We start from the raw sequence: 23,759 nt of genomic DNA, 5'->3' as shown, positions 1-23,759 counted from the left end.
AAGGAATTCTATAGTTACTTCAATGGAAGGAGGAAACTGAGGCATAGTGGTTAAGCAATGGCCTGAGGTCTCACGTTCCTTAAATGGATGAGTAGAAAGCCACTGGCTAGAATCACTCAAGCAGAGTGGTTTGACAGTTGCATGAAGCTCAGGCAGTATGAGTCGTTACTCTGCCAAGTAAAATTAATTAAAATTTCACATTTTGGATGTAAAATATGTAAAAAAAAAAAAACAAAACCAACTCCTAAAATATACTATAGTGGATTACTATATTTGAAATAACAGTCAAGCCTTCTGTCCCATTCTGTCAGAGGCAGCCTCGGAGAAAAACCATCTTGTGAGTCATGTCAGGCACGGAGCGCAGTGGCTCTGGAGTTTCTGTACCTGGAGGGCTCATGAGCATGGAGCCCTGCCCCACCTCTAAGTAACTTAGGTTCATAAAGACCATTCTCAGTGAGTCAGAAACATGTTTTCAGGTGACCTCAATGCATCCCCCAAGAACCACACAGTAATTAGAAGGATGATCACGGGTGACTTTAGGGTAGTCTAAAATAGGTTCCATCGCCGCCTGACCTGCTCGGCAAGCACTTACGTAACTCCCCAAAGGCATGTTGGCACAGCATCAGCTTTAGCTCAGGGATGCTTACACGACAATATCTTCACTTTGCTTTTAACTGCTCCAAACCAGGTCAAATGTTTTCTAATCAGTCGAGACCTTTAAATGGTGGCTTTCTCTTCTCAAAAAAATAAAACCAAAGAAACAAAGCTTCGTTTAAAATTCAGACATTTCCTTCACTTCTAGCTCAAAGATAGTGCGTGATCTAAAAAGGAGCATCAATCTCTGAGTTGTCAAGGTCAGTGGCACCCACCTGGTTCCCCTGTTCACCTCTCTGTGACCAGGGTTGTTGCCTTCAGAGAGATTGTGTACAAAATCCAGTAACTTAGTTACTTTTTCACATACGCTGATTTGTCTTCTTATCAAAACAAGAGGCAGAGTTGTGGAAACACGGAAAAGGCCACCAAGGCATGAAGAACCTCTTGATGTTTCGGGACAAGGCCAAGTAGGAAGTATCATAAAGGGCACGTGACCACAGCCATGCTGATGTTATTGATGAGAAAATGAAATGGATATATTATCTAGTTTTTATTGTTTTGTTTTGTTTTGTTTTGTTTTGTTCTTTGAGACAGAGTCTCATGTAGTTCAGGTTGACCTTAAACTCGGTATGTAACCAAGGATGATCTTGGACTTCTGAACCTCCTCTTTGTACCTCCTAACTTGCAGGATTATAGGTGTCCCCTTATTTATGTGGTGCTGGGGAACCAGGTATCCACCCAGTGTTTGTTAGTCAGAGAAAGAACTGTTGCATATAACAATGTGAACTAGTGATGTCTCTGGCCTTTTGAACTTTTGGTTTCCAGCAGGTGCTCATGGACCACTGATGCTCCAGAAGGCTTTGCTAAGTGGGTCTTCATTGTTTAGTTTCTCACAATAGTGACAAGTTATTGCTCAGACTCTAAAGGGAAAAGGAAGGGTCATTACTGTCCATTTCCAGATTGTCTGTTGTTTCTTTCTTCCTGTGTTTCTTCTGAATTCTCCTTCCCCACTGGTACGCCATGACAGCTTCACCCCTCCTGAGGCCCTGCTCCACATCCTTCCCTGCTTCTGCTTCTGGATCCAGATGTGATTCAGAGAGGGTGATTATCAGAAGAGAATTCAGATACAATCCTGAGCCATTGACACTATTTTGTTTACTCACACAGCTTAGCCTCTAGATCTCAGCATGATACATCCTATGATAATCTTCCCTTCGAGAATGAATGCACAGTATAGAGAGGTTATAAACCTTTCTCAAAGCCACATAGCTAGTGCATGGGGCTATTCATAAAAAGCAAAAAAAAAAAAAAAAAAAAAAAACAAAAAAACAAAACAAAACAAAAAAAAAAACAGCTCCATGAGGATTGAACATATAATCGATAAAAACAAGAAGTAATTCATGAGCCAGGATGAAAGAACATTGACGAGGTGGGAACCAGAGCCTGGCTGGGTCCAGTGTTATAGCACTGGTACGCAATAATACGAAGTTAAAAACTGATGCTGTAAGACTCCCCAAAACCGAGGGTGTCCCAGCGTCCCACGCCTCGGGAGGCGACACCCATTTCACTTGCAAGAAACAGTCTCGATTCAATAGCAGGAAGATTTTTATTCCAGAGGCTCTGGGGTCCACAGTAGTACACCGTGTAGGGTTAGAGGACTGTGGGACCCTGAGTACAGAATTGGGACAGCTTTTATAAGTTTACAACAAAAGCCCGCGAATCACAAACCAATCAATCCTTAACATTGAGAGCCCGTGTAGTGTGAGCCAATTGATTTGTACCACTCCATAATTTTTAGGCCAATCAGTTTAAATTATCAGAGCCCATGCTCTGTGGACCAATTAGTTTCCTATTTTCTTGGAGGTCTATATCTCTGTGAACTCCTGGGTGGGGGTAATGGCATAAGCAGTTTACAGAAGCAAGATAAGCAGATAATTAGCTCATTTCCAGTTACCTTATGGGATCAGGATCACCTTATTCAAGGCCTTTTTGCCTAGCTCTAGACAAAGGGCAGGCTCTGGAATGCGACCTTTTACCTAGTTTCTAACAAAGAGCAGGCTCTGGGATATGAAGTGTTTGGGACTCCTTAGAAGGCTGGAGTTAGAGCTTCTTTGGAGTGAGATAGCATTTTAAACGTCTGACTTCTTGGGGTCATTAGAGAGTTAGGCTGTATTTTCTATCCTTTCAATGCTCTGGGGATGCCAAGGGTATAAGCCAGAATGAAACTCCACTGTTTGATGGGCTATTGACTGGAAGGTTCTCATTGCTGCTGCGAAGTGTGAATAGAAGGCTGACTGCGCACAGTAGACAAAGGTGTACCCTGGGCATTAATGGCCAGTAGAGAAAGATGAGGGAGACGAGACGGTTAAGGCTGTTAGACTTCAGAGTTGGTTTGTAAACGAACTTAAGTATGGAAATGAGAGGCTATTTCAGAATCCTGGTGGATGCTTTGGCAGTGAGTTGTAAATGTTATGCTGTCTTCTTTCCAGCAAGTGGGAGTTTTTCGTTCATTGAGATTTGGCAATACAAGCTGATAATACTACTGTCTTCATAAGAATAGAGTGGATGAAGAGGTCTAAAAGAGGAAGAAATTTGTGCAGCTTCTTTTCGGTCGTCTATTCTGGACTTAAAGTCACAGCCCTGCCCTGAATTTTACTATTGTCAGCATCTTGTCCACATTCTGCTCCCTGACCCCATCCTCGCCTTCCTCCATCCCTGCCCCACACTGGGCTCTCTGCTTCTACTCATTACTGCCACCTTCGTGCTCCTCTTCCCCGATTTAGATTTTCATGCCAGACGTGCAGAGCAGGCATCTCATTTTGGTGAATACTAGATGAACACTTCTTAAATAGAAGCAGCATCCTTTCCAGTTAGCTTCATTAAAGTGGTAAAGGCTGTTCAGCCCATCAAACTGACAGATAAAAAATGAGTAACATGCAAGTTAGAGAAATACTAAGGATTGTAAGGCCCACCTGCCGTCAAGCCTGTTCCCAATGCTGAACCTACACGAGAGGCAATAGGACCCTATTTGAGAGTCTTGATTTTTCTGTTCAGTATCTCTGCCAAAGATGGGCTACATCAAAGGAAAGATTGGTTTACAGACCAGTCCAAATCTGTGGCTCTTCTTTTAAAATGGATCATGAGAGCCTTAAACCATGGGTCAACTGCAAAGTGTCATACTATCTTTGCATCCTAAGTTTTTTGTTTTTTTTTGTTTTTTTTTTTGTTTGTTTTTTTGTTTTTTTGTTTTTTTTTTTTTTATGAATTTGCCTGGAAGTGGCACACCTTTGAAGAACTTGTTTGTGTTCTCTGTGGAATCTTCATCATCCACCCCTTTTCTGTTGCTGCCTGCAGTTGCAGCAAACTTGGTCTCTGGAAGAGATGGGGGAGGGGAAAAAGAAGAAGCATCAGGACAACAGTTGCTATTCGAGATGCCCAATGTTTAATCCTGGTCTCACAATATATATGGCTTTTTGGGTTGGGGTGAGTCCCTTCCCCAAAATTCCATGGGTGTTGGCTCCAATGTTTCACACTGCTCAGTAGTAGCCTGCTTAATTCAGGAAACTGTAGGTCTAGCAGATCAAAGGACTTCAATGCTCCTTCCCAGGCTAGCTCAGGTATAGTTAGTGGCTAGCAGGTAAATAAACTGGAGGCTGTATTGTTCTATGGAGAACAAAGGGCCAGGAACTTCAAGGGCTGAGAAATAGTGACTAGCTCTGAGGAGGTTCAAAAACCCAGCTCAAAAACTGGGGGAGGAAACACTTTTCTACCTTAATTTATTTACCTATAAAATGAGGTTGAATATATGAATACTATTACTAAATAGCTCTGGAAATTCATGTAAAATTTAATAAGAAATAACAACAACAGCATAACAACAGCGAGTATACAGCAAACATTCAATACATTTTCATTATTATTTCAGTAAAGCCATAATTCCAGTACAATGATCAAAAGACACTGCAGACGATATCATGCCTGCTCCTGAGAAAGATCCACAATAAATACTGTACTAAACTCCTACATTTTTTATAATCACCTGATAGCAAAGGTAGTTTTCCCTAGAAACACTCAATTAAGAGCTTCTAAAATGAAGCAAACCTGTATGGTGTGCATATGTGTTCATACAGTCTCTAAAGACAGAAAACTCTAAAACTGATTGCCCACAGGCTGCTACTCCAAGAAGCTATAGAATTGCCATTGGGTCTAAGTCTTGCTTTCAGAAAAATCCAGGGAAAGTGCTAGCAGGAAACAATCCAGGGATCGTTACTATAGTGTTCAGAAGCCTGGCCAGGTGGCTTTCAACGTCTAAGAATGTAAGGGAGGAGGTATCCAAAAGTAGTCTTTAAAAGAGCATGGGTCATGGGCAGCTCCACCCAGTTCATCCCCTTATCTTTACTGGCTCTGCTACATGTTCTTGGCAGACATTCAGGCAATGCACCTGTTGAACAAGAGTGAATGAGAGGACTTTAAACAAGGCACAAAGAAAACTCAGCAATGGAGAGAAAGTGAAAACTTTCTAACCAAAGGCACTGCCTCTAACTAGATTCTTAGTTTTGGTTAAAATTTTAAAATCTCTTAAGCTTTAGGTATGTGTGTTCGTTCTCTCTCTCTCTCTCTCTCTCTCTCTCTTTCTCTCTCTCTCTCTCTCAAAGGTTAATATATTATTTACTTAGCGAATGTTTGTTGACCATTTGTCCAGCCACATGTCACAGTCTGCTATAGGAAAGAGGATAACAATCCCAACCTTGTATGGTTGTTATAAAGAAAACATGAGTTTGTACATAGAATGTGCTTGGTACAATCATTGATAGCCATATTGTCGATAAGTTAATGATTACTATAATTTAGCATGCATGGCCCGTACCACAGAGCTTAACAATTATGGGTTTTCCTGGGTAACACACCCATAGATAGTTTAGTTCTGAAGGTGTAAGAGAAAGTGACATGGGAATGTGCATTTTTAATGGCTGTCATAACTGACTGTGTGGCCCATGAAATAGAACTTCAAGAGAAGTGGACTTTTTTTTTTCATGTTCTTCCCAATGTCTAAATGAAGATTCAGAGCCTGAATTCAAAGTTCTCTTGACTCCAAAGGAATCTCTGTGCTACATTCAGTGTTTCAATTATTTGTAAAACAAGCCTTTATATATCTCACCACACTTACATTTTTGTGTTAAGAACAATATGTGTCTGACCAGGAATAACAGTAAAGTCAAAGTGTGTTTGTATTTGCCCCTTCCCAAGTTACTTCATGATACCCAAAGGAGGCCATGATTGACATATCATTGTTATCCCTTGAGTAAATGTTCTAGAATATAGTAAATTGCATGTGGTTTTAAGATTTTTTTCACAAAAGCAGAAACCCCACACCTAGAATCCTGCATCTTGTTTAATCTAATAACAATCTTTAAGCTCTTCTCATTTCAACTCACCTATGTTACTCTTCCCCTGGTTGCAGTGTTCCTGGTGACTGTTCTCGTTCCTGATTTAGTCACTTCCTCTTAACAGACACTAAGAGTACCCTTCCGATGCCCTTAAGAGACATAAAACTGAAGGTGTCCAATTTTCTTTTGTGTATATATATATATATATATGTATATATATATATATATATGTATATATATATATATATATACATATATATATATATATAGTATCAACACATCTTACTGGCTCTGTTTGTTTTCATACACTGAAATAGGAGACATACTATCAGACATTTTCCCAGTTTGATAAATGCAAAATGTTTTTTAACCCATATTCTTAATGTTTTGAGTGAAAGTATGAAGTTTGCCATGTACATTGCATGTTCTTATTTTTCTGTCATATTTTCTTATGTCATTTACTCATTTCTTTAATTGGTTTGTTTCTTGAATTATATAAGTTTTCAGTGATATAAGGAAATTAGCCTCTCATCCTATGATTTCTATTTTTTCTCAGCTTGGTATTTATCTTTCTTTGACTTTTATATTTGCCCAGTAGAAGTTTTATTTTAATTCACATTGCAGCTTAATACTTTAAATTTGGACTTTTTTTTTTGCTTCTATGTGCTATTTTTTATATATTTAAGTGTATGGGTGCTTCTGCACTTGAGTGTCAATCACAATAGAAGTAAATCATTTCTGAACTTATAATAATAATGAAAATTATACTTATAGCCTTTGAAGAACATTTCTGTTTCAAAATATAAGTAAGCCTTTGCCTTCAATGGATTTATCACAAGTTCCTTTTCTGAACAGCACTTGCCACAGCCTTAGATGGCTAAAGAGTTGGAAGGTTCTGTTTGGCTGTTGAACATTTACTTCTCAGATGCTGTCTGTAGCTGAGCCCCCAAAGCCTTCCCAGCTAAGAGTCAGCCTTGCCAAATGGGCTTTACAGCCTTCTGTAGTGTCTGGAGTAACTGTGCATGCACTGCTCCAGCTGCTCCATGATGCTGTGTTTGACTTCAGTGAAAACAACTCCTCTATCCTACCCAGAGGCAGTTAAAGAGAATAACTGTATTTGTGGGAGTGGAGGATATGAGAATGGGAGCAGAAATCGGCCTTGATTTCACCTGAGGGTATAGAAGGCTAACCTGAGTTAAATAGATAATTGTACTGACAAAGGATAGCAGAAGACTTGCAGATACTTCCATGGGTAATTTAGAAGGACTTATCAATGCTTACTAGATGGTAGGATTACCATGTGCTCAAATCCATAAGGACCCTATAGTGTCCCAAAAGCAGGCCTAAAAGTAGCATCAAGATTCAAACACAAGCATTGATTTAAAAGTAACTTTAGTTTTCAGCTTGAGCTGGTTTGTTTCTTTTTTTTCTTTAAGTCCATGGCCTTAACACCTCTGCCCCAAGTGCTTTTAACTCCAGCATTACAAGGAAGAACAAAACTTCTCTACAGAACACAGCAATGGTACCAAATGAAGAGGCAAACAAAATACCCATCAGAACTTTAGGTTGTAGATTTTTGTTGCCTGGAAATTGGTTTCCACTGATGGCTCTTAGTCTCCAGGAATTTATGGTCATGAAAGTCACCACAGCCATCCTTTGTCCCACTGTCACCAATGCAGGTGGCCAATGAGGAGTTTAGACAGGGACAAAAGCTCTGCAGATGGGGGATGTCATGAGTTTCTTAATTCCAGTCAGCCTTCCAGTCCCAACTTTCAAAAAACAAATCATTTCTAGTGCTTTTTCAGAGTATCTCCAGTGACGTTCCAAGTACGTGTATACACACACACACACAACTGATAACCAGGCAAATTTTCTTTTGGGCACAAAATTGCTACAGGCCAGTGACATTTCCAAATCCCTGTGGAAATGGAGTAGTTGTTAAGTCTTCCAGTTAAATATATTTTCATTGTCTCAAAATTCTTCTAGGAATCTAATGAGATCAGCCAGTGAAACAAGATCATTCCTATGATAAAGTGTATTCATTGAATATTAGCTATGTTTCTGAGCAGGGTCCCTAGGATCAGATAATCTTGTGCCTTGGCTTCAGCCTTGACTTACTGTGTCAACCTATGCTCTTCCCCTCTATGAAAGAGACTTCAGGGCACCTGTCTCTACTTTATAGGGTCTGTGTTATTATGAGAAATAAAGTATTGCATAAAGGTGTGTGGAATAGGTCCTGGTATGTAACATTTGCTTCTAATAATAGAAAACAAGTGTAAGTAGAATATTATTTATTCATTTTATTAAGATATGCTATATTTCAAAAAATTTTTACTATATAAAGAGAAAACAGCAGCCTACATGATAGTGTGTTAAGTGTGAATGCTGAATAGTATATAGCAAAATGTTGTATTTCAGAATGAATTTTAATACTTACAGAATAAAAATAGTGTTTAATACTTATTTAGAGCTTATGCTATGTTTGCCAAGCATATTTCTAAACTTCATGTTACGTATATATTAAGGGCAAACCATAAGCCTGTGATATTGTTGTTAGGAAACTGAGGCATGGAGGGTGAAGTAATTCCAAGATCCCCATAAAGAATGCAGAGGTATCATGTGAGGTGGCATTTAGGTTCTATGGTTCAGATGAGCTATTATGCAGCAACACAAAGCAGTTACCATGAACTACTGTGTCTGCAGCAATGCCCACCAGCACATGCTAAGGAAGACAGTTGAGTGCTTCTTCTTCCTCAGATTTTTGCTGTCAGCTAATAAGTGAACGGCAAGTTAAGGTCTCTAGTCTTTTCTTTATTATTTTGTTTATAAAATTAGCTTTCTCAGCTGGGCATAGTTACATGTCTGTAGTCCCAGGATGCACTGAGATAGGAGAATCAACTGAATTCAGGAATTCAAGTCTACTCTAGATCATGCAGTAAGACCCACTCTAAAATTAAACTAAAACCTCAAGAAAAAGTTCATTGATCTTATACCATGTTCACTAAATTGTAACTTTTACAAAACGTGTTGTGTGGTGTGGTGTGTGTGTGTGTGTGTGTGTGTGTGTAATATATGGCCATCAGCAGACAATGTTGTAGAGTTGATTCCCTCCACTTCCACTTGAGATCTAGGATTCAAGCTCAGGTTACTGGTCTTGTGCAGCTTCTTCAAGCTTGTGCCTTTATCCACTGAGCTATTTTATGAGGCCCTAAATTATAAATATTAAAAAAAAATCATCAGTAGCATATGCATATGCATAATTTCAGGACCATATCATTCAAATGGTTTTAAATACAGCTGCAGCTATGGGCCACCCTGAAAGTGGCTCCTAATCTTTTGCAGATGTACAGAAGATAAAATAGAATGTACTAGAACAGAGACCTTAGGCTCTGAAAATATGTTAGAGTCAATATATTGAGTCCCAGTAGCAATAAAATCTTAAACCAAGGTAACCCTTTAGCTTGAAGACCTAACAACAAGAGATCAAAGAGATCCTAGACAGAATTTAGTAAAAATTCTGGATTTTTAGTTGTGGTCTGTTTCTGTTCAAGAATTTCTGGTTTTGTGCAGGCAGTTATTAACATCTCATGACTTTTTGCATGCCTTTCACAAAATGAAAACCGGGTGTTTCCAAGTAATAATTTTACATTTGAAAATAATACCTTAGTCCTGGAGACTATAACCACATGATATATTTCTGAAAATTGCCCATCTTTGTCACTTGGTAACCAACCTGATGATCTGCTAGCAAACAATGCTGGGAAAACACAATGTCAGGAATAGTGTGTTGCCAGGTCACACAACCAATCACTCATCTTCGAGAGTGCCAAATGCTAAGGGTTCACAGAGCTTTAAAAGTAATGTCACCATTAGAGCGTTTCTACCATGCATAAGGAATTGCTGGTCTGGGTCTCAGTAAAATGTTACTCTAATCTATCAAGAACTGGGAAAGAAAGTTATTGTTCTGCTAGCAGGTTATTCATGACTCTTTCCAAAAGGGATTTTTTCTCTGTCCTGCTATGATCTACTATTCCCACTGGTGGAACTAAGCAAACTTATCAGAATCTACACAGCTAGGACCCAACTCTGGCTGCTCCTTGTACCAGGCACTTCTTGCAGATTTGTAGTGGACACCGGAATGTCTGTTGCTCCCCTTGTTCCTCTCTCTGCCCTCCAAGGGATTAAGTACAGTATCACGGGTGTGTTTTGAAGACTTGATCCTAGCCTTGCTCAAGCTCGCATGACCCTAGGGCTACTCTACTTCCATTTCTTCCATAATACAACAGTGAAATGAATGCCTGTCTCACCATACAAAATTGCCAAGATTAAATGACAGAAAGTACCTCATACCCATAGCTGATGATCTAAGAGGCACTGAATAGTCATTGTGGTGATAATAATTGTTCACTGATTGTGAGAAATGGAAGGATTTAGATCATTCTTAGTTCCCCCAGTTCAGAAATGAAGCTGGCTCTTGATTCTAGGCCAATATACAACATGCAAATTTTGGTGTAGGAGTTGAGTAAGAAAGTCAAACAGAATGTATGTAGGTTCACCTTCAAAGCCATGTTCAATTTCATGTCTCAAACATTCTGTTTTATTGCTTCTATTGCTCTGTGTTTCCTCTGCCTCCTCCCCTTCACTTCCCTAGAAAACCAATGGAAATAATCCCATTACTGATATGAGACAACTATGCCTTTTTTATTAGAATGGGTTTACATGATTCCAACCCTTAGAAAGCTATTCCAGTCTCACACCCAACTGTCCCTTCTTCCCACAAAGCCATTTGCCTTTGTAAACTAACAATCCCATCTCAAGTTTGAGTTCCAAGTTTCTGTCTCACACGTCACATTATTGTCTTTGTCTTTGGAAACCTCAATTTTCTGTTATGGTTAAGATTCTGTCCCTAAATATTTACACATACATTTAATCTGCTGTCATAGAAAGTCATGTCTATAATCAGACGGTGTTGCTTCAAGCCACTCCTGGAGCCAGTGTCTCTCTTGACTGCTGCTGACTCTCAGTCAGAGGTGCCAAGTTCAACTATCAGGAGCTGACTGCAGCAGCTCCAAGATAAATGCTGGGAAACTACTTTAGCCCCCTCAGTACTCTTTCGTTTATTTACACTTTGGGTGGTGTGAGCTGTTGGTGAGAGCCACCCAGGTGGACTTGGAATTCCTTGCCCTGCTTGGGCCACTGTTTAGAGTCTGCGGAGATTGGCTCTTTGAGTAACCATCTGCCTGTCCTTCTGTTCTAGCGTGTTTATGAAATGGTGCTTGTGCTTTCTCTTCTCTGCCCGAGGAAAGCACAAAGCTTTTGGAAGCTCTGGAATCTTGGCACTGGCAGGGTTAGAGCATGCAGCTCAGGGAGCTGGGACCTGGGAGGCAGGGCGCTGGCTGCCTGTTCTTGGCTCTCCTTCCCTTCATGCCTCCCCCCCCCCCCCTCTCTCTCTCCTGTTGTTTTTCAGGCAGTGAAGCAGATTTTAGCTCCTCGAGCAGCACAGGCAGCATCTCGGCTCCTGAGGTCCACATGTCCACGACAGGAAACAAGAGAGCTTCTTTCTCACGCAAGTAGGCACTGACTCCTGCTCTGTAATTCCGAAGCTTTAGGCAGGCGATTTTCTGTCCCTAAGGATCTGTGGAACCACCTGGACTCTGAGTTTGTTCTTAGGTGTGAGGTTTATTGTTAAGTATTCCACGGTGATTTGCAACTGGTGGTTTCCTTACTTCATCCCCCTGTCCTCCTATACCTGAGCCTGCTCTTCCTGCCCCTGCTATCTGTCAGACAGACCTTAGCTCTGAGCCCTCCTCCCTGCCATTCTCTGTCCCTTACTCAACTGTTATATGCTCTGGGAAATTAAGCTTTGCACCCAGCCTACCCCTTATGACCCTATCATTTTCTAGCCACAAGCAAAGCCTCTAACTTCCTTTCTATGAAGAAGACATTTACTCGGGAAGAAATGTTAATAGCTGAGAGCGGCCCGCTGTCTTGGCCTTACACTGGCGAGGCCTCCAGAGGCTACATGGCCCCAAACAAAGGGCTTCATTTCCCTCTACTTCCTTCTCATCTGCAAAATAGAGTTATCATGATACCTACCTTAGAGGGTTTCTGCCTAGGGCAGTGCTGTGGTAGGCATTATAAAGTGTTCACCATTAATATTAGTTGAATTGGGGACAGAGGATTATGGGAAAATGCATGCCAATGTTCACACTTAGTGGGGGGAATTCTAAGCTCAGGATTTTCTAACCATTACTAGTGCCGTTATTCTTCAATAAGTAGTCATTGAGCATCGACTGCAAGAACTCACTGAGAAAGCCATACTCATTCCAGAAATGTACAAAAATAATGCAAGGGTAAATTTTATATACATACATATATATTTATAATATAAATTAATATATGTATATTATACATATATATATATTATATACATATGTATGTGTGTATATATATATATACACACATATATTTCTATAAAGTGGGAAACATCACTGTTAAGTTTTAAATTCTCTGATTTTGAATTCCAGCTCAGCTGCACATTCTTGTATTTCTCTTCCCCAAGCCTCAGTGATCCATGGGTAAATGGGAAGCAGTGGTCTCCCCATTCTGACAGGACGAAGCCAAGTGCTCACAAAGTGTCTGGAACAGTACCAGTACCACAGAATCCACAAAGGATGGTTAACAGAATAAAATTCCCCGGGTCAAAGTTATGGACCGTTTTCTACAGTCTCTCATCTCTTGCAAGGGTTAACCTTCCAGATTTTCTTGTAGTCACATTGGGAAATACAGTCGCCAGTGCCAGGCTTGGAAGGGAAGCACAGAAAGAAAAGCCAAGCCAGAGGACATGTTCCTTTGAGCTACGCATGAAGCGCTTCCCACCCTCGGGCTGCTGAAGTCGGCTTGTCACCAAGCCATCAGCCCATCTGTTCCATATAAAGTGTCCCCTTCCTTGTGAAAGGGAGACTCAGTCTATTTGAATGATTTCAAGAGGAAAGAACTTGTAAGTTTAGAATTTGGTGGGCTCATTAGTGTTCAGTGCCCTTGCTTGACAGCATGTAGAGGTTGCATTTGAATTTAAATCTAGTGACTGCAGGCACTGAGCCCACAGGCAGCACTAGCGCTCACACATACACACACTTCGCACCGAACTGCATCAGTGGGTCAGCCTGACTTAGAACCACAGACAGAAGAGGTGCTCAGACAGCAGTACTGCTGCATGAGAATCTTCCTTTTAATTTTCCTGCAATACCAAGCAATACTCCTGATAGAACATGTTATCCTGCCTAAGTAATTTCAACATTCTCTGGATGTTTTTCAACTCTACTAGATATCAAATCCCTGGAACCAGATTAACAGGAAAAACCTAAACTAGCTGATCCTGTAATGCCAGTCAAGCGCTAAGTTACACAAAGTTTCTGGAATAAACTTGTAAACTTTTCCAATTTTATTAAAAAAAAAAAAAAAGGACAGGTCTCATGCAATGCAGATTGGCCCTCCCTCCAACTTGTTATATAGTCAAAGATGACTTTAAACTACCTTCTTCCTCCCAAGTTCTAGAGATACAGGGGTGTACTACATCAGGCTAGTTTTCCAACCAATTCTTCAAGGAAGGCAGAAAGTTTGTATTCATGGTGTGTGTGTGTGTGTGTGTGTGTGTGTGTGTGTGTGTGTGTGTGATATATGGTATGTATATGTGAGAGTGGTGTACGTATGTTGTGTCTGTGTGATGTGTCTGTGTAGGTGTGTGTGTGTGTGTGTGCATAAAGTGGCTTTCCTAAATCTTCAGTAAATGGTAGTGCCAAGAGTCTCACCCTGTTAACTCATTTCAGCAAGCATGCTAGACAACAAAAATGATAAGCTCAAAATTATAAAGATGAAAACAAGTACACATCGTCCAGGAAGCTAAATCATTTGGAATATTGGTGTCTTTAGGAGAATAATTGGAGCTGTGCAGCATCTTAAGGAATCTAGCCATTTCTCTGGAGACAAGCATTGAAGGCCTTGAAGGATGGGCACTAGTATTCGAATTCCCTACTAGAAAGGCATCAGCATCCTACAGGAGGGAGTAACACCAAATAGAAACTGTTTGAAAGAACAGCAGAGGGGGTGGTCTCTTGTGCTTATGATACAAGGAGAGCAAATACCAAGTAGGTTAAAAAAATGTGTTCATAAAGATCACACCAGTGTCCATATGCCCCAGTTAACTAGAGGAATCTGATTTCCTTAGCAATAACCAGATTTAGGAAGGAGCAAAGGAACAATACCTTGGCATCTGCAGCCACAAGGACTCTAACTAGCACCTGTAATGCTCTTTCAGCCGAGGTCCTCATGGGCGGAGCAATGGAACATCATCCCACAAGTCTGGCAGCAGCCCACCATCCCCAAGGGAAAAAGACCTTGTGTCTATGCTGTGCAGGAATCCACTGAGCCCCAGTAACGTCCACCCTAGTTACGCCCCTTCTTCTCCAAGTAGCAGCAACTCCGGCTCCTACAAGGGAAGTGATTGTAGTCCAGTCATGAGGTAAGTCCCCGTTTGCCTCCTAATTGCATGCTTCTTAATTTGTCTAGTTTGACACTTTTCCTTATAGGTGGGAAAAACCATGTAACTCTGGATTCCCTACTTTAATCTTTAATAAGACACTTCTCTTCTTTCTCACAGTTAGCTAATCCTTTAAGAGTTGATGCAAAAAGAACACAAACCAGCACAGGCTAAAACAATACCTGACAGTCCAAACAGTTACTGGATGGGGAGGGGAAATGCCACAGTGACAAGGTCTGTTCTCATTTCTTAGGCACAGGGAGGAATTGTGCAGTGTTTGTTCATTAAATGCTTATTCTGTGTTCCACACTGAGAATAGTGAACAGAAATGGCCCGCAGGATCACTGCCAAAGAAGGATTCTATCTAATAACAACAAAACCAGTCTAGATTATTCTGCAACTATCTGTTGCTATATGAATATGTAAAAGATGGGGCAGGGGTCCAGTTGATGATGGAGTGATCAGAGAGGCCACACTAACAAAATAAAATATCTGAAAAGTGAGTAGGGAGTTAATAGTAGGTTGAGGTGGGGGTGGGGTGGGAAGGAGAAGGAAGAGATGGAATATCCTGAGGAGGGCTTGGAGGGTTGGGAACTGAACACGGGCCATATTGAGTGGAGTGTAGGCACGGGGGTGGGGGGAGCAGCATGGGGGCTTGAATTGAGTCCAGACTTAGAGGAGAACCTGGCAGCCCTCCACAGCCTCTTCTCATTAGTCAGCTCTCTTTACAGCCGGGATGCCCAGGCTTAGCCAGGCCCGAGAAGGCCAAGATTCCAGCTGGGCTGTGTTTGCAGAACATTGAGTGCTTCTCCACAAAACACCCTGGGAAGAGTGGAGTGGACTTGTTCCCTCTGAACAAGGAACTTTCCATTCTCATCAAATCAGCACACATATACTGGCACTGACTTCAGGACAGTTTGAAATCGACTAATAATAAGCAAGATCTTTTAGGCAGGGGCAAACTGTGAGGAAAATTAGGTCACTCTGCTCTCTCCATCCCTTCTGATCCCCCTTCCCCACCTCACACTGTTCTTTAATATAACACAGCATGTTAATCTGCGTTGATTACCCACACCCATAGACGACCATGTACTACCTCATATGAAACCATTCCTAAGCCTTAGCATGCAGAAACATCCTTCTACAAACACACATATACCTCAGTCTTCCATGTAACCATCAGCCCTAAGACTGGCCAGTGCGTTACAGTCCGTCCTCTGACACAGGCATCTGCTCTGAGACTTCAGTGCCTGCACACTGTTGTCATTCTTCTCTAGCTGTCCATTGTGTGTCTGTTTGGACTGCTAGAGCAGTAGCTTAGATTGGGTGACAAATAAGAGGGAGATGTTCATTCAGTTCTGGAGAGTGGGTCTGAAACAGAGCCGACATGACCAGGTTCTAGTGAGGACTCATTTATGTGTTGGAGATTCCTCTTTATTGAATCTTCACAAGAAAGAAAGTGATCTAGAGAGCTCTCTGGAGCTCTTTAAACATTTGTATTTGTATATATTAATGGTATAAAATAACATCTTCATTGAGACTTTTATACATGTATATAGTACACTCAGATCATATTTACTCTTTATTTCCTTTATGTTTGATAAGAACATTAATCCCATCACAAAAGCTCCATGATCTTAATTACCTCCCAACTTGAGGGTGTGGCTGCACACAGACATCCAGTCCATTACCATCCTTTTCTTTCTGTAGAGGATGAAACAGAGCTGGAGACATTGCTCAGTGGTTAAGAGCACTGTCTTCTCTTCCAGTGGACTCGGGGTTCAATTCCCAGCACCCACATGGCAGTTCACAAATGTTTGTAGCTCTAATTCCAGGGGATCTGACCCCCCACATACAGGTATACATGCAGGCAAAACACCCCAATGCGTATAAAATAAATAAAATATTTTTAGAAAGAAAAGGAAACAGGCAAAAAGTAACATCTTATTGCTTTAATTATCTCAGAAGGTCTGGAAGATACATGTCTTGTGGAGAAAATCATGGTGTCAAACCCCCCAATCCAGAACAGTATTTGACTCCTCTGCAGCAGAAGGAGGTCACAGTGAGGCACTTGAGGACCAAGCTGAAGGAGTCTGAGCGGCGACTCCATGAGAGGTAAATCTGGACTTCCCACACCGGGAGGCTTAGCGCAGTTCCTTCTTCACAGAAAGTGGCACAGGAACCAAGACTATACTGAAGAATGAAAAGCAAATAATTTTATTAAACTTTTAAGTCTTCACATTCATTTCATAATTGTTTTTGCCTTTGCTGTTGCAGGAGCCCAAGGTAGCTAGTAGGTTAGAGGAGATCCTTTCTCCTGGGTGTGGTCAGTTGTTATAGGAACTGGGTGTGGACATGACTATTTTTAAATGGCAGAAACACTTGTAGGAACAATCTTCTTCCAGCAGAGCAGGTCACAGTGGCCCAGTCAATCCCTGATCATCTCTGGAGAGAATGGATAGCTGTGAACACTGTGACTCCTGCCAGCTATATCTATATTGAAGGAAGAACTTCATTATTCTTGGACTGTTGTTAAGACGTAAGGGGGAAACCAAAACTAAACTAAACAATAAAACAGTCTTGTCTAGATGTTATCACAGATAAAAGGGGAAAAACACCCTAAATTTTGCTATGTTAAGAGCAAGCCAGATTTTTGGCTTCATGTTTTCCTCTAGGGACAGGACTCTTAGACCTACTAGCTGTAACTACAGAGCTGCGTTCTTAGTGGGTACAGTATTTGCATTCTCTGGGAACTGACAGTCTCCATCCTGTTTGTTGCCACAGACAGGATACTGTGAAGAATCCGTTACCTTGACCGGCAAATCTGGACTGGACAAACAGTAGAGGCAGGGAGTTTTCATCTTCCTATTTAATTTGACTTATTCCTGATTGAAAGAGACTTGAAACCCAAGCTCACCTCTGGGGTGAGCTTTGTGGACCACTGTGATTCATGAAAAGTCCAGGAAAGTTTTGAGCTCTTGCCAGAGAAAGCATCAGAAAGCAGGAAAACTTGATAAAATAGGCAAGGCTGAACTCAAAGAAGCAACACTATGTGCTCTCAGATACGTGAAGATGTGGATTGATTGATCCTTGTATTCACAAGCAACCTGAGAATATATGCTTACACTGACTTTGAAGAAATTATATATAAGAATTTCTTGGTGAAGTTTTTAAAATAGGTTATTGTGAACAGTAAGCCATCTCATAGTCACCTCAACATATTGCAGATTGATTATTCTCTTCTCTGAGATGAGAAAAAATAAACTTTTACAAAGCTGTTCTTGAACATATAACATTTTACTGTTTAGAAAGTATCACTGGAATATAATGACTATATACAAGGCTATACAAGACTGTGACAGATTTTTTCCAGCTGTTCTTTAATTGGTAATTAAAAGTGAAATGAACTTTCTTTCACAACTGTTTATATATAAACATATATATACACATATATACATACACATATAGACATATATATATGAACATATATATATATGGTGTAAACTACAGAGTTAGAAGTAGGCCAAGAAACTAATAGTAAAGCACAAAATACTAAGTTTGGCATAGAGGATAATGCTAATAAAGTACTTGGTACCTACGTTGCTCTACAGTGAGTATTCAAAAAGAAAACAATGGCAGCTATTTTGATTCTGTTCTGGTTACTATTATTAGCTTAGCTGTTTTACAATTAGAGGGGAAAGTTCCCTGGCTAATACTTGCCAAAAAAAAAACAAAAAACAAAAAATCCAAATCTGAAACTTCTTTTGGGTGGTGCGGCTGCTGTGGATTGTTAGCTATTTCAAAGTTGACTTTGCTTGCAACTGTGCCTGTCTTTTCTACAGGGAATCTGAAATCCTGGAGCTCAAGTCTCAGCTGGCACGAATGAGGGAAGACTGGATTGAGGAAGAATGCCACCGCGTGGAGGCGCAGCTGGCACTCAAAGAAGCCAGAAAAGAGATTAAACAGCTCAAACAGGCCATCGAGACGATGAGGAGCAGCTTGTCTGATAAGGATAAAGGCATCCAGAAGTACTTTGTGGACATAAACATCCAAAACAAGAAACTGGAGTCTCTGCTTCACAGCATGGAGATGGCACACAACAGCTCCCTGAGGGATGAACTGTGTCTAGACTTTTCCTTTGATTCCCCAGAGAAAAGCTTACCCCTAAGCAGCACATTTGACAAGATGGCAGATGGGTTATCTCCGGAAGAGCAGGTAACAGAGGAAGGTGCTGACAGTGAGCTTCTGGTGGGAGACAGCATGGCCGAGGGCACAGATCTGTTAGATGAGATGGTGACTGCCACCACCACAGAGTCCGGTGACCTGGAGTTTCTTCATTCCACTCCAGGGCCACGAGCCCTCAAGGCTCTCCCCTTGGTGAGCCAGGAAGATGGCATTGCGGTGGTGGAGCAGGCTGTGCAGACCGACGTGGTGCCGTTCAGCCCTGCCATCTCAGAGCTCATTCAGAGTGTGCTAAAGCTGCAGGACTCGTGTCCCACCAGCTCAGCATCCCCAGATGAATCTGGAGCCGACTCCATGGAAAGCTTCTCGGAATCTCTCTCGGCCTTAATGGTTGATTTAACTCCAAGAAGTCCCAACTCAGCCATCCTTCTGTCTCCTGTGGAGATCCCATTCAGCAAGGCAGCTACGGAAGCCGGTGCAAATCGCCTCATGAGAGAGCTCGATTTCACAGCCCACACAGAAGAAAGGTTGGACAGCATCCTCTCGCTGTCTCAGGGAGGCGTCGTGAGGCAGTACTGGAGCAGCAGTTTCTTGGTGGATCTACTGGCTGTGGCTGCCCCTGTGGTACCCACTGTTCTGTGGGCATTCAGTACTCAGAGAGGGGGTACAGATCCCGTCTACAACATAGGAGCGTTGCTCCGGGGTTGCTGTGTGGTGGCCCTACACTCACTCCGCCGCACGGCTTTCCACATGAAAACCTAATTAGTTGTTACTGTGTGCCAATGCATCTGCGTGGCCTGATGCCAGGCAGAGCGGCGGCAGGTGGGTCAGTGGAAGTCTCTATTCTGTCAGTTTTGCTCCTCGCTATTTGATTTGCACTATAGTCAGTTGAAGCCTGTTCACTGTTTAAACCAGAGGTCTCTTCCAAGGCATGGAAACCTGGTTCTGGTAGATGTCCCACCAGAGTGGTGTAGAAAGCATGCTTATGCCCCTGCCGGTGTTGTCTGAGGTGCCCGTTCTTCTTCTCGTGGTTCAGGACGAGGAAATGCAGTTTGCACTTTCACCACAGCCTCTCAAAGGCTGGCATGTTATCTCCTTGCTTTGCTTTGTGCCGTTTGAAAAATGTGTAATTGTTCCAGCATTCCAATGGTCTTGTGCATAGCAGGGGACTGTAACCAAAAATAAAAATGTATTTGTGTAATTGATTCAAAGAAGACTTGAATAGCTCTTTAATGTCTTTCTTGAGGTTGATAAAGTGAGTGTTTGGATTTTTTTTTAACTTAATGTAGCTACAAAGTCTTAAAAGACTCATTTGCTCTTATACCTGTCAGTTGATGAAACTGTGTAAATTTACAATGTACTAACTTATTTTTTGCTTATTATATATAGTGGTTTTTTTGGAAACTGTTTGTACCCACACACTTCAGCATGAAAATAAAGATTAGTGTTTCCATTTAAATGTTTGTCTCCTGTAATTGTGAATTTACTGCTACATAAGACAAATAAACAGATCATTCTTTATCAAAAAGATTCTATAAAGCTGAAGCTAAGCAGAGAAATGAGAAAGAAAAAATAATGACTAAAAGAAAAATGAAGGCCTGGAGAGATGCTCCGTGGTTAAGAGCGTAAGTTGACCTCTCTGGTGGAGGACCTCAGGTCTGCTACCAGCACCCATGGGGCTCACACCACCTTCTGACCTAATAATACTGTGGCATCCACTCACAAAGACCCTTTCCCTTCCCTCCTTTCCCCCCTCTCTTCCCCTCTCTTTCTTTTCTTTCCCCTCCCCTTCCTTTCTCCCTCTCCCTTCCCTTCCTCTCTCCCTCTGTCTCTCACACACCTAAAAATAAAAATTCTTAAGCAAAGAAGGTAAATATGTCCATCCTCGAAGAGCATTATATAGAAAATGGGGGTAGCTCTGTTTATTTAAATAAGGCATGGAGCTGCTTGCACAAATAATCAGCCTGTTTGAACTTGTTCTGGGGAAGGTGGGTGGCTTTTTAAGCTTGGTAGAGTCCCAAGAGGGGGAAATTTCTAAGAGTGGCACCTATTCTCCATCCTCCTTCTCGTTCAGTGATAGGATTGAGGTGGATGGAGGAGATCTGCAGTGATTATTGATTTTTAGTAGTCTTGAGGAGTGAGTGGGTGCTCTACTTTATAAATAGGGAGCTAAAAAGTCACAGAGAGCAAAACTGCTCAAGCTAAGTTCATCTTCAGAGCCAAGAGTTTAAGTATCAGCAATGAAAATGCCTTACTATAGAAATGGAGGTCATCTGGAAAGTAGCTTCTCATCCCAAACCTTTTCCTCCACAATTCTTTAAATATGTGCTGACATTATTTATTTGTACCTTTAATAGCTTATTACCCATATTTCCTATCGACATGCTAGCTCTGTGAACAGGGCAAGGATCTGTGTTCTGTCTTATGCATGGATGTCAAGAACTTAAAAGAACCTGGCACACAGATCTGAAAATCATTATAGAATAATTCATGCAATAGCCACTAACTGTGATCTCACAAGCCGGTTAGCTGCTTTACTTAGTTGGTCACTAATAGGCAAGGAGTGTGCTTCCATGCTTTCTAACACAATTTTAGGCTGAGGTATGTGCCTTGAGCCAAGAGACACAAATTGCTAAAGCTAAGGAAGATACCTCTGAGCAACATCATGACTAAATGATGAGAAACAATGAGTAAAATGTTACACACACACACACACACACAGAGAGAGAGAGAGAGAGAGAGAGAGAGAGAGAGAGAGAGAGAGAGAGAGAGAGAGAGAGAGAAAACAAATGTTAAGACCCACAAGGTAAAAAAGATTTCAACCTATATGTTTTAGAAGCATGGCAGGGTAGACAGGAAGCTGGCTGGTTCGTATGAGGACATGTAGATAAGGTGATTAAGTTGAATAAAGATAAAGTAGCAGGTAAGAGGGAAAGGTAAAAGAAAAAGGGCTACATTAAATATAACTCAAGGTTTTCATCTTGGGCAACAACACCAATGAGTATCATTTGCTGAAAACGAAGAGTTCAAGAGAATCAAATTTGGCTGAAAAAAAAAGATTCAAAAAACCTGTGATATCTACTAAGATAGCTATGTGAGAATGCCAAGCAAATGACTGTGTATATACACATGGAGATCCCAGGAACTGCCAAGGCTAGCTACACATCTGGGGCTCCTTCTTCCACATAGAAATTAAAACACAGAACAGAAGGAATCATCCAAGAAATGAGAACGAAGGCCAAATACTAAGTCTTGCCTTATTCCCACATTTAGACACAAGGAAGGGATGAAGAACAGATAAAGCTAGAGAAGAAGCTGCCCCCAAGACGAGGAGAGCTGGGAGAATGGGGTGAGTAGGAGAAACAGTGACCCGAGTGGGGCGTTAAAACTCTAAAGAAGATTCTTAATGTAAAGGCCATAATGTGTTCACTGGCTCTGACAACAATGAATGCCAGGTCAAGGGATGGAGGCCAGAGTGGACTAGCTTAAAGACTGAACGGAAGCCCAGAACCTAGACTGCCCATGTCAAGAGCACACTCCCAGGCCTAATTCCAGATGTACACCTAGTCCACTCAACTTGCCTCCTAAGTTCCCCCAAACCTCCTCCCTCTGCACCAAGCCCACAGTCCCAGGTATAGTTTCAACCACTCAGCTTCCACCCTGGTCTTCTCTAATGAGTTCCCCCACGTTTCCTGTCCTGGATCTGGTCACACAGCTCCTGAAGCAGAGGCAGGCTAGAATCTCACATCAGACAAACAATCAATGAAAGTAATCCATCACAAAATCGCAAACGATGTAAAAGGCCAAAACAGGCCCCCCAAGCCCACTATAGAAATACCTTATAGCAGTGTTTGCCAATGAGAATTATATAGATTATTTAGTCAATGAATTTATAGTCATAAACATGAAAGATTTTGTAATGTTAACTTAAGATATAAACAAATATCTTCATGAACTAAAAAAGGGTTAGAAATAAATTCCTGAATGATGTTTATGAAAACACAAATATACAACTGACTGAAATGATGAACATAATTCAGGATGTAAAAACTGAATGCATTAAATATATATGAGTATTGAAAAGAACTCTATGAAGGTGGAATACAAAAAAAAAAAACCCTCAATAATCCAGTTAGAAAACAAGGCACACAAGAAGACTTGATCTACATGTACAAAGGGTTTGATGTCCTCCTCCAGTCACTGCTGCTCTATTCATAATAGCTACAAAACAGAAGCAACCTAAATGCTCTTCAACTGAGAAATAGTAAAGGTGTGGTACACAGACAAAATCTATTCAGCTGTAGAGATGAAGTCATGCTTTCAGACAAATGAATGAAACTAGACTATGTACTTAATGAGGTAGCCAAGACCCCTGGTCTTTCTTATTTATGGATCCTAGCTCTGAATCTTCAGAGATGATATAACTGTAGAGTTCAGGACAGTTAAAAAGGTCCACGGGGTGGGAATGAGGACTTCTAGAGAGGGGGCTACTAGGACACAGGTGCTATGAAAGGGGAAATGGGGAAAATGAGGAGGGACGGTTACTAGTGAGGTAGAAGGAATAATACCACTATTTGAAAAAAGATATAGGGAACCATGTTCACACACACACACACACATACACACACATATATTTACATACACGTGTATGTAAATTATTAAATGTATATATACATATGTACAGTTTGTGTGGAATTATGTCACATGGAGTAAAAATGCTCTCCTAAGAGAGCTATAGATTACCCAACAAAAATCCCAGTGTCAGGCATGGAAACCTCTCTTCAACTTGTTAGGAGAGTGTATACGCACATGTACACACATGCACATATATACATATATATATATGTGTGTGTGTGTGTGTATAATATATATATAACTGGCCTATGTGTGTGTATGTACATGTAATAATTAAATAAGAGCTCATGAATTTCACAAGTAGTGGAAATCAGAAGAAATGAAGAGGGCAAGAGGTGGAAATGATGTAAATGCAGTTCCTCGTGTAAGAAATTCTCAACAACAGCTAAAAAGGTGAATGAAAGAAGTGGAAATCAGAGTGT

General features: G+C 41.2%; 1 protein-coding gene across 2 annotated transcripts in view; it reads left to right on the top strand.

Annotated features, from left to right (window-relative positions):
• Window positions 1-20,121, top strand: part of Sybu (syntabulin) — a 67,632-nt gene extending 47,511 nt beyond the window's left edge. Inside the window, exons 4-7 of one of the 2 annotated variants that reach the window (XM_052161467.1) lie at window positions 11,449-11,551; window positions 14,299-14,502; window positions 16,486-16,635; window positions 18,363-20,121. In XM_052161467.1, coding sequence (XP_052017427.1) covers window positions 11,449-11,551; window positions 14,299-14,502; window positions 16,486-16,635; window positions 18,363-19,464 — 1,559 coding nt within the window. In that variant the 3' untranslated portion in view covers window positions 19,465-20,121. The remainder of the gene's footprint in view (window positions 1-11,448; window positions 11,552-14,298; window positions 14,503-16,485; window positions 16,636-18,362) is intronic. The other variant, XM_052161468.1, reaches the window with a different exon arrangement.
• The last annotated feature ends 3,638 nt before the right edge of the window (window positions 20,122-23,759 follow it).

This window comes from Apodemus sylvaticus, chromosome 17, assembly GCF_947179515.1.
Source record: "Apodemus sylvaticus chromosome 17, mApoSyl1.1, whole genome shotgun sequence".
Classification (NCBI taxonomy): Eukaryota; Metazoa; Chordata; class Mammalia; order Rodentia; family Muridae; genus Apodemus; species Apodemus sylvaticus.
The sequence above is the reverse complement of the archived record's forward strand: the minus strand, read 5'-3'. Positions and strand labels throughout refer to the sequence as shown.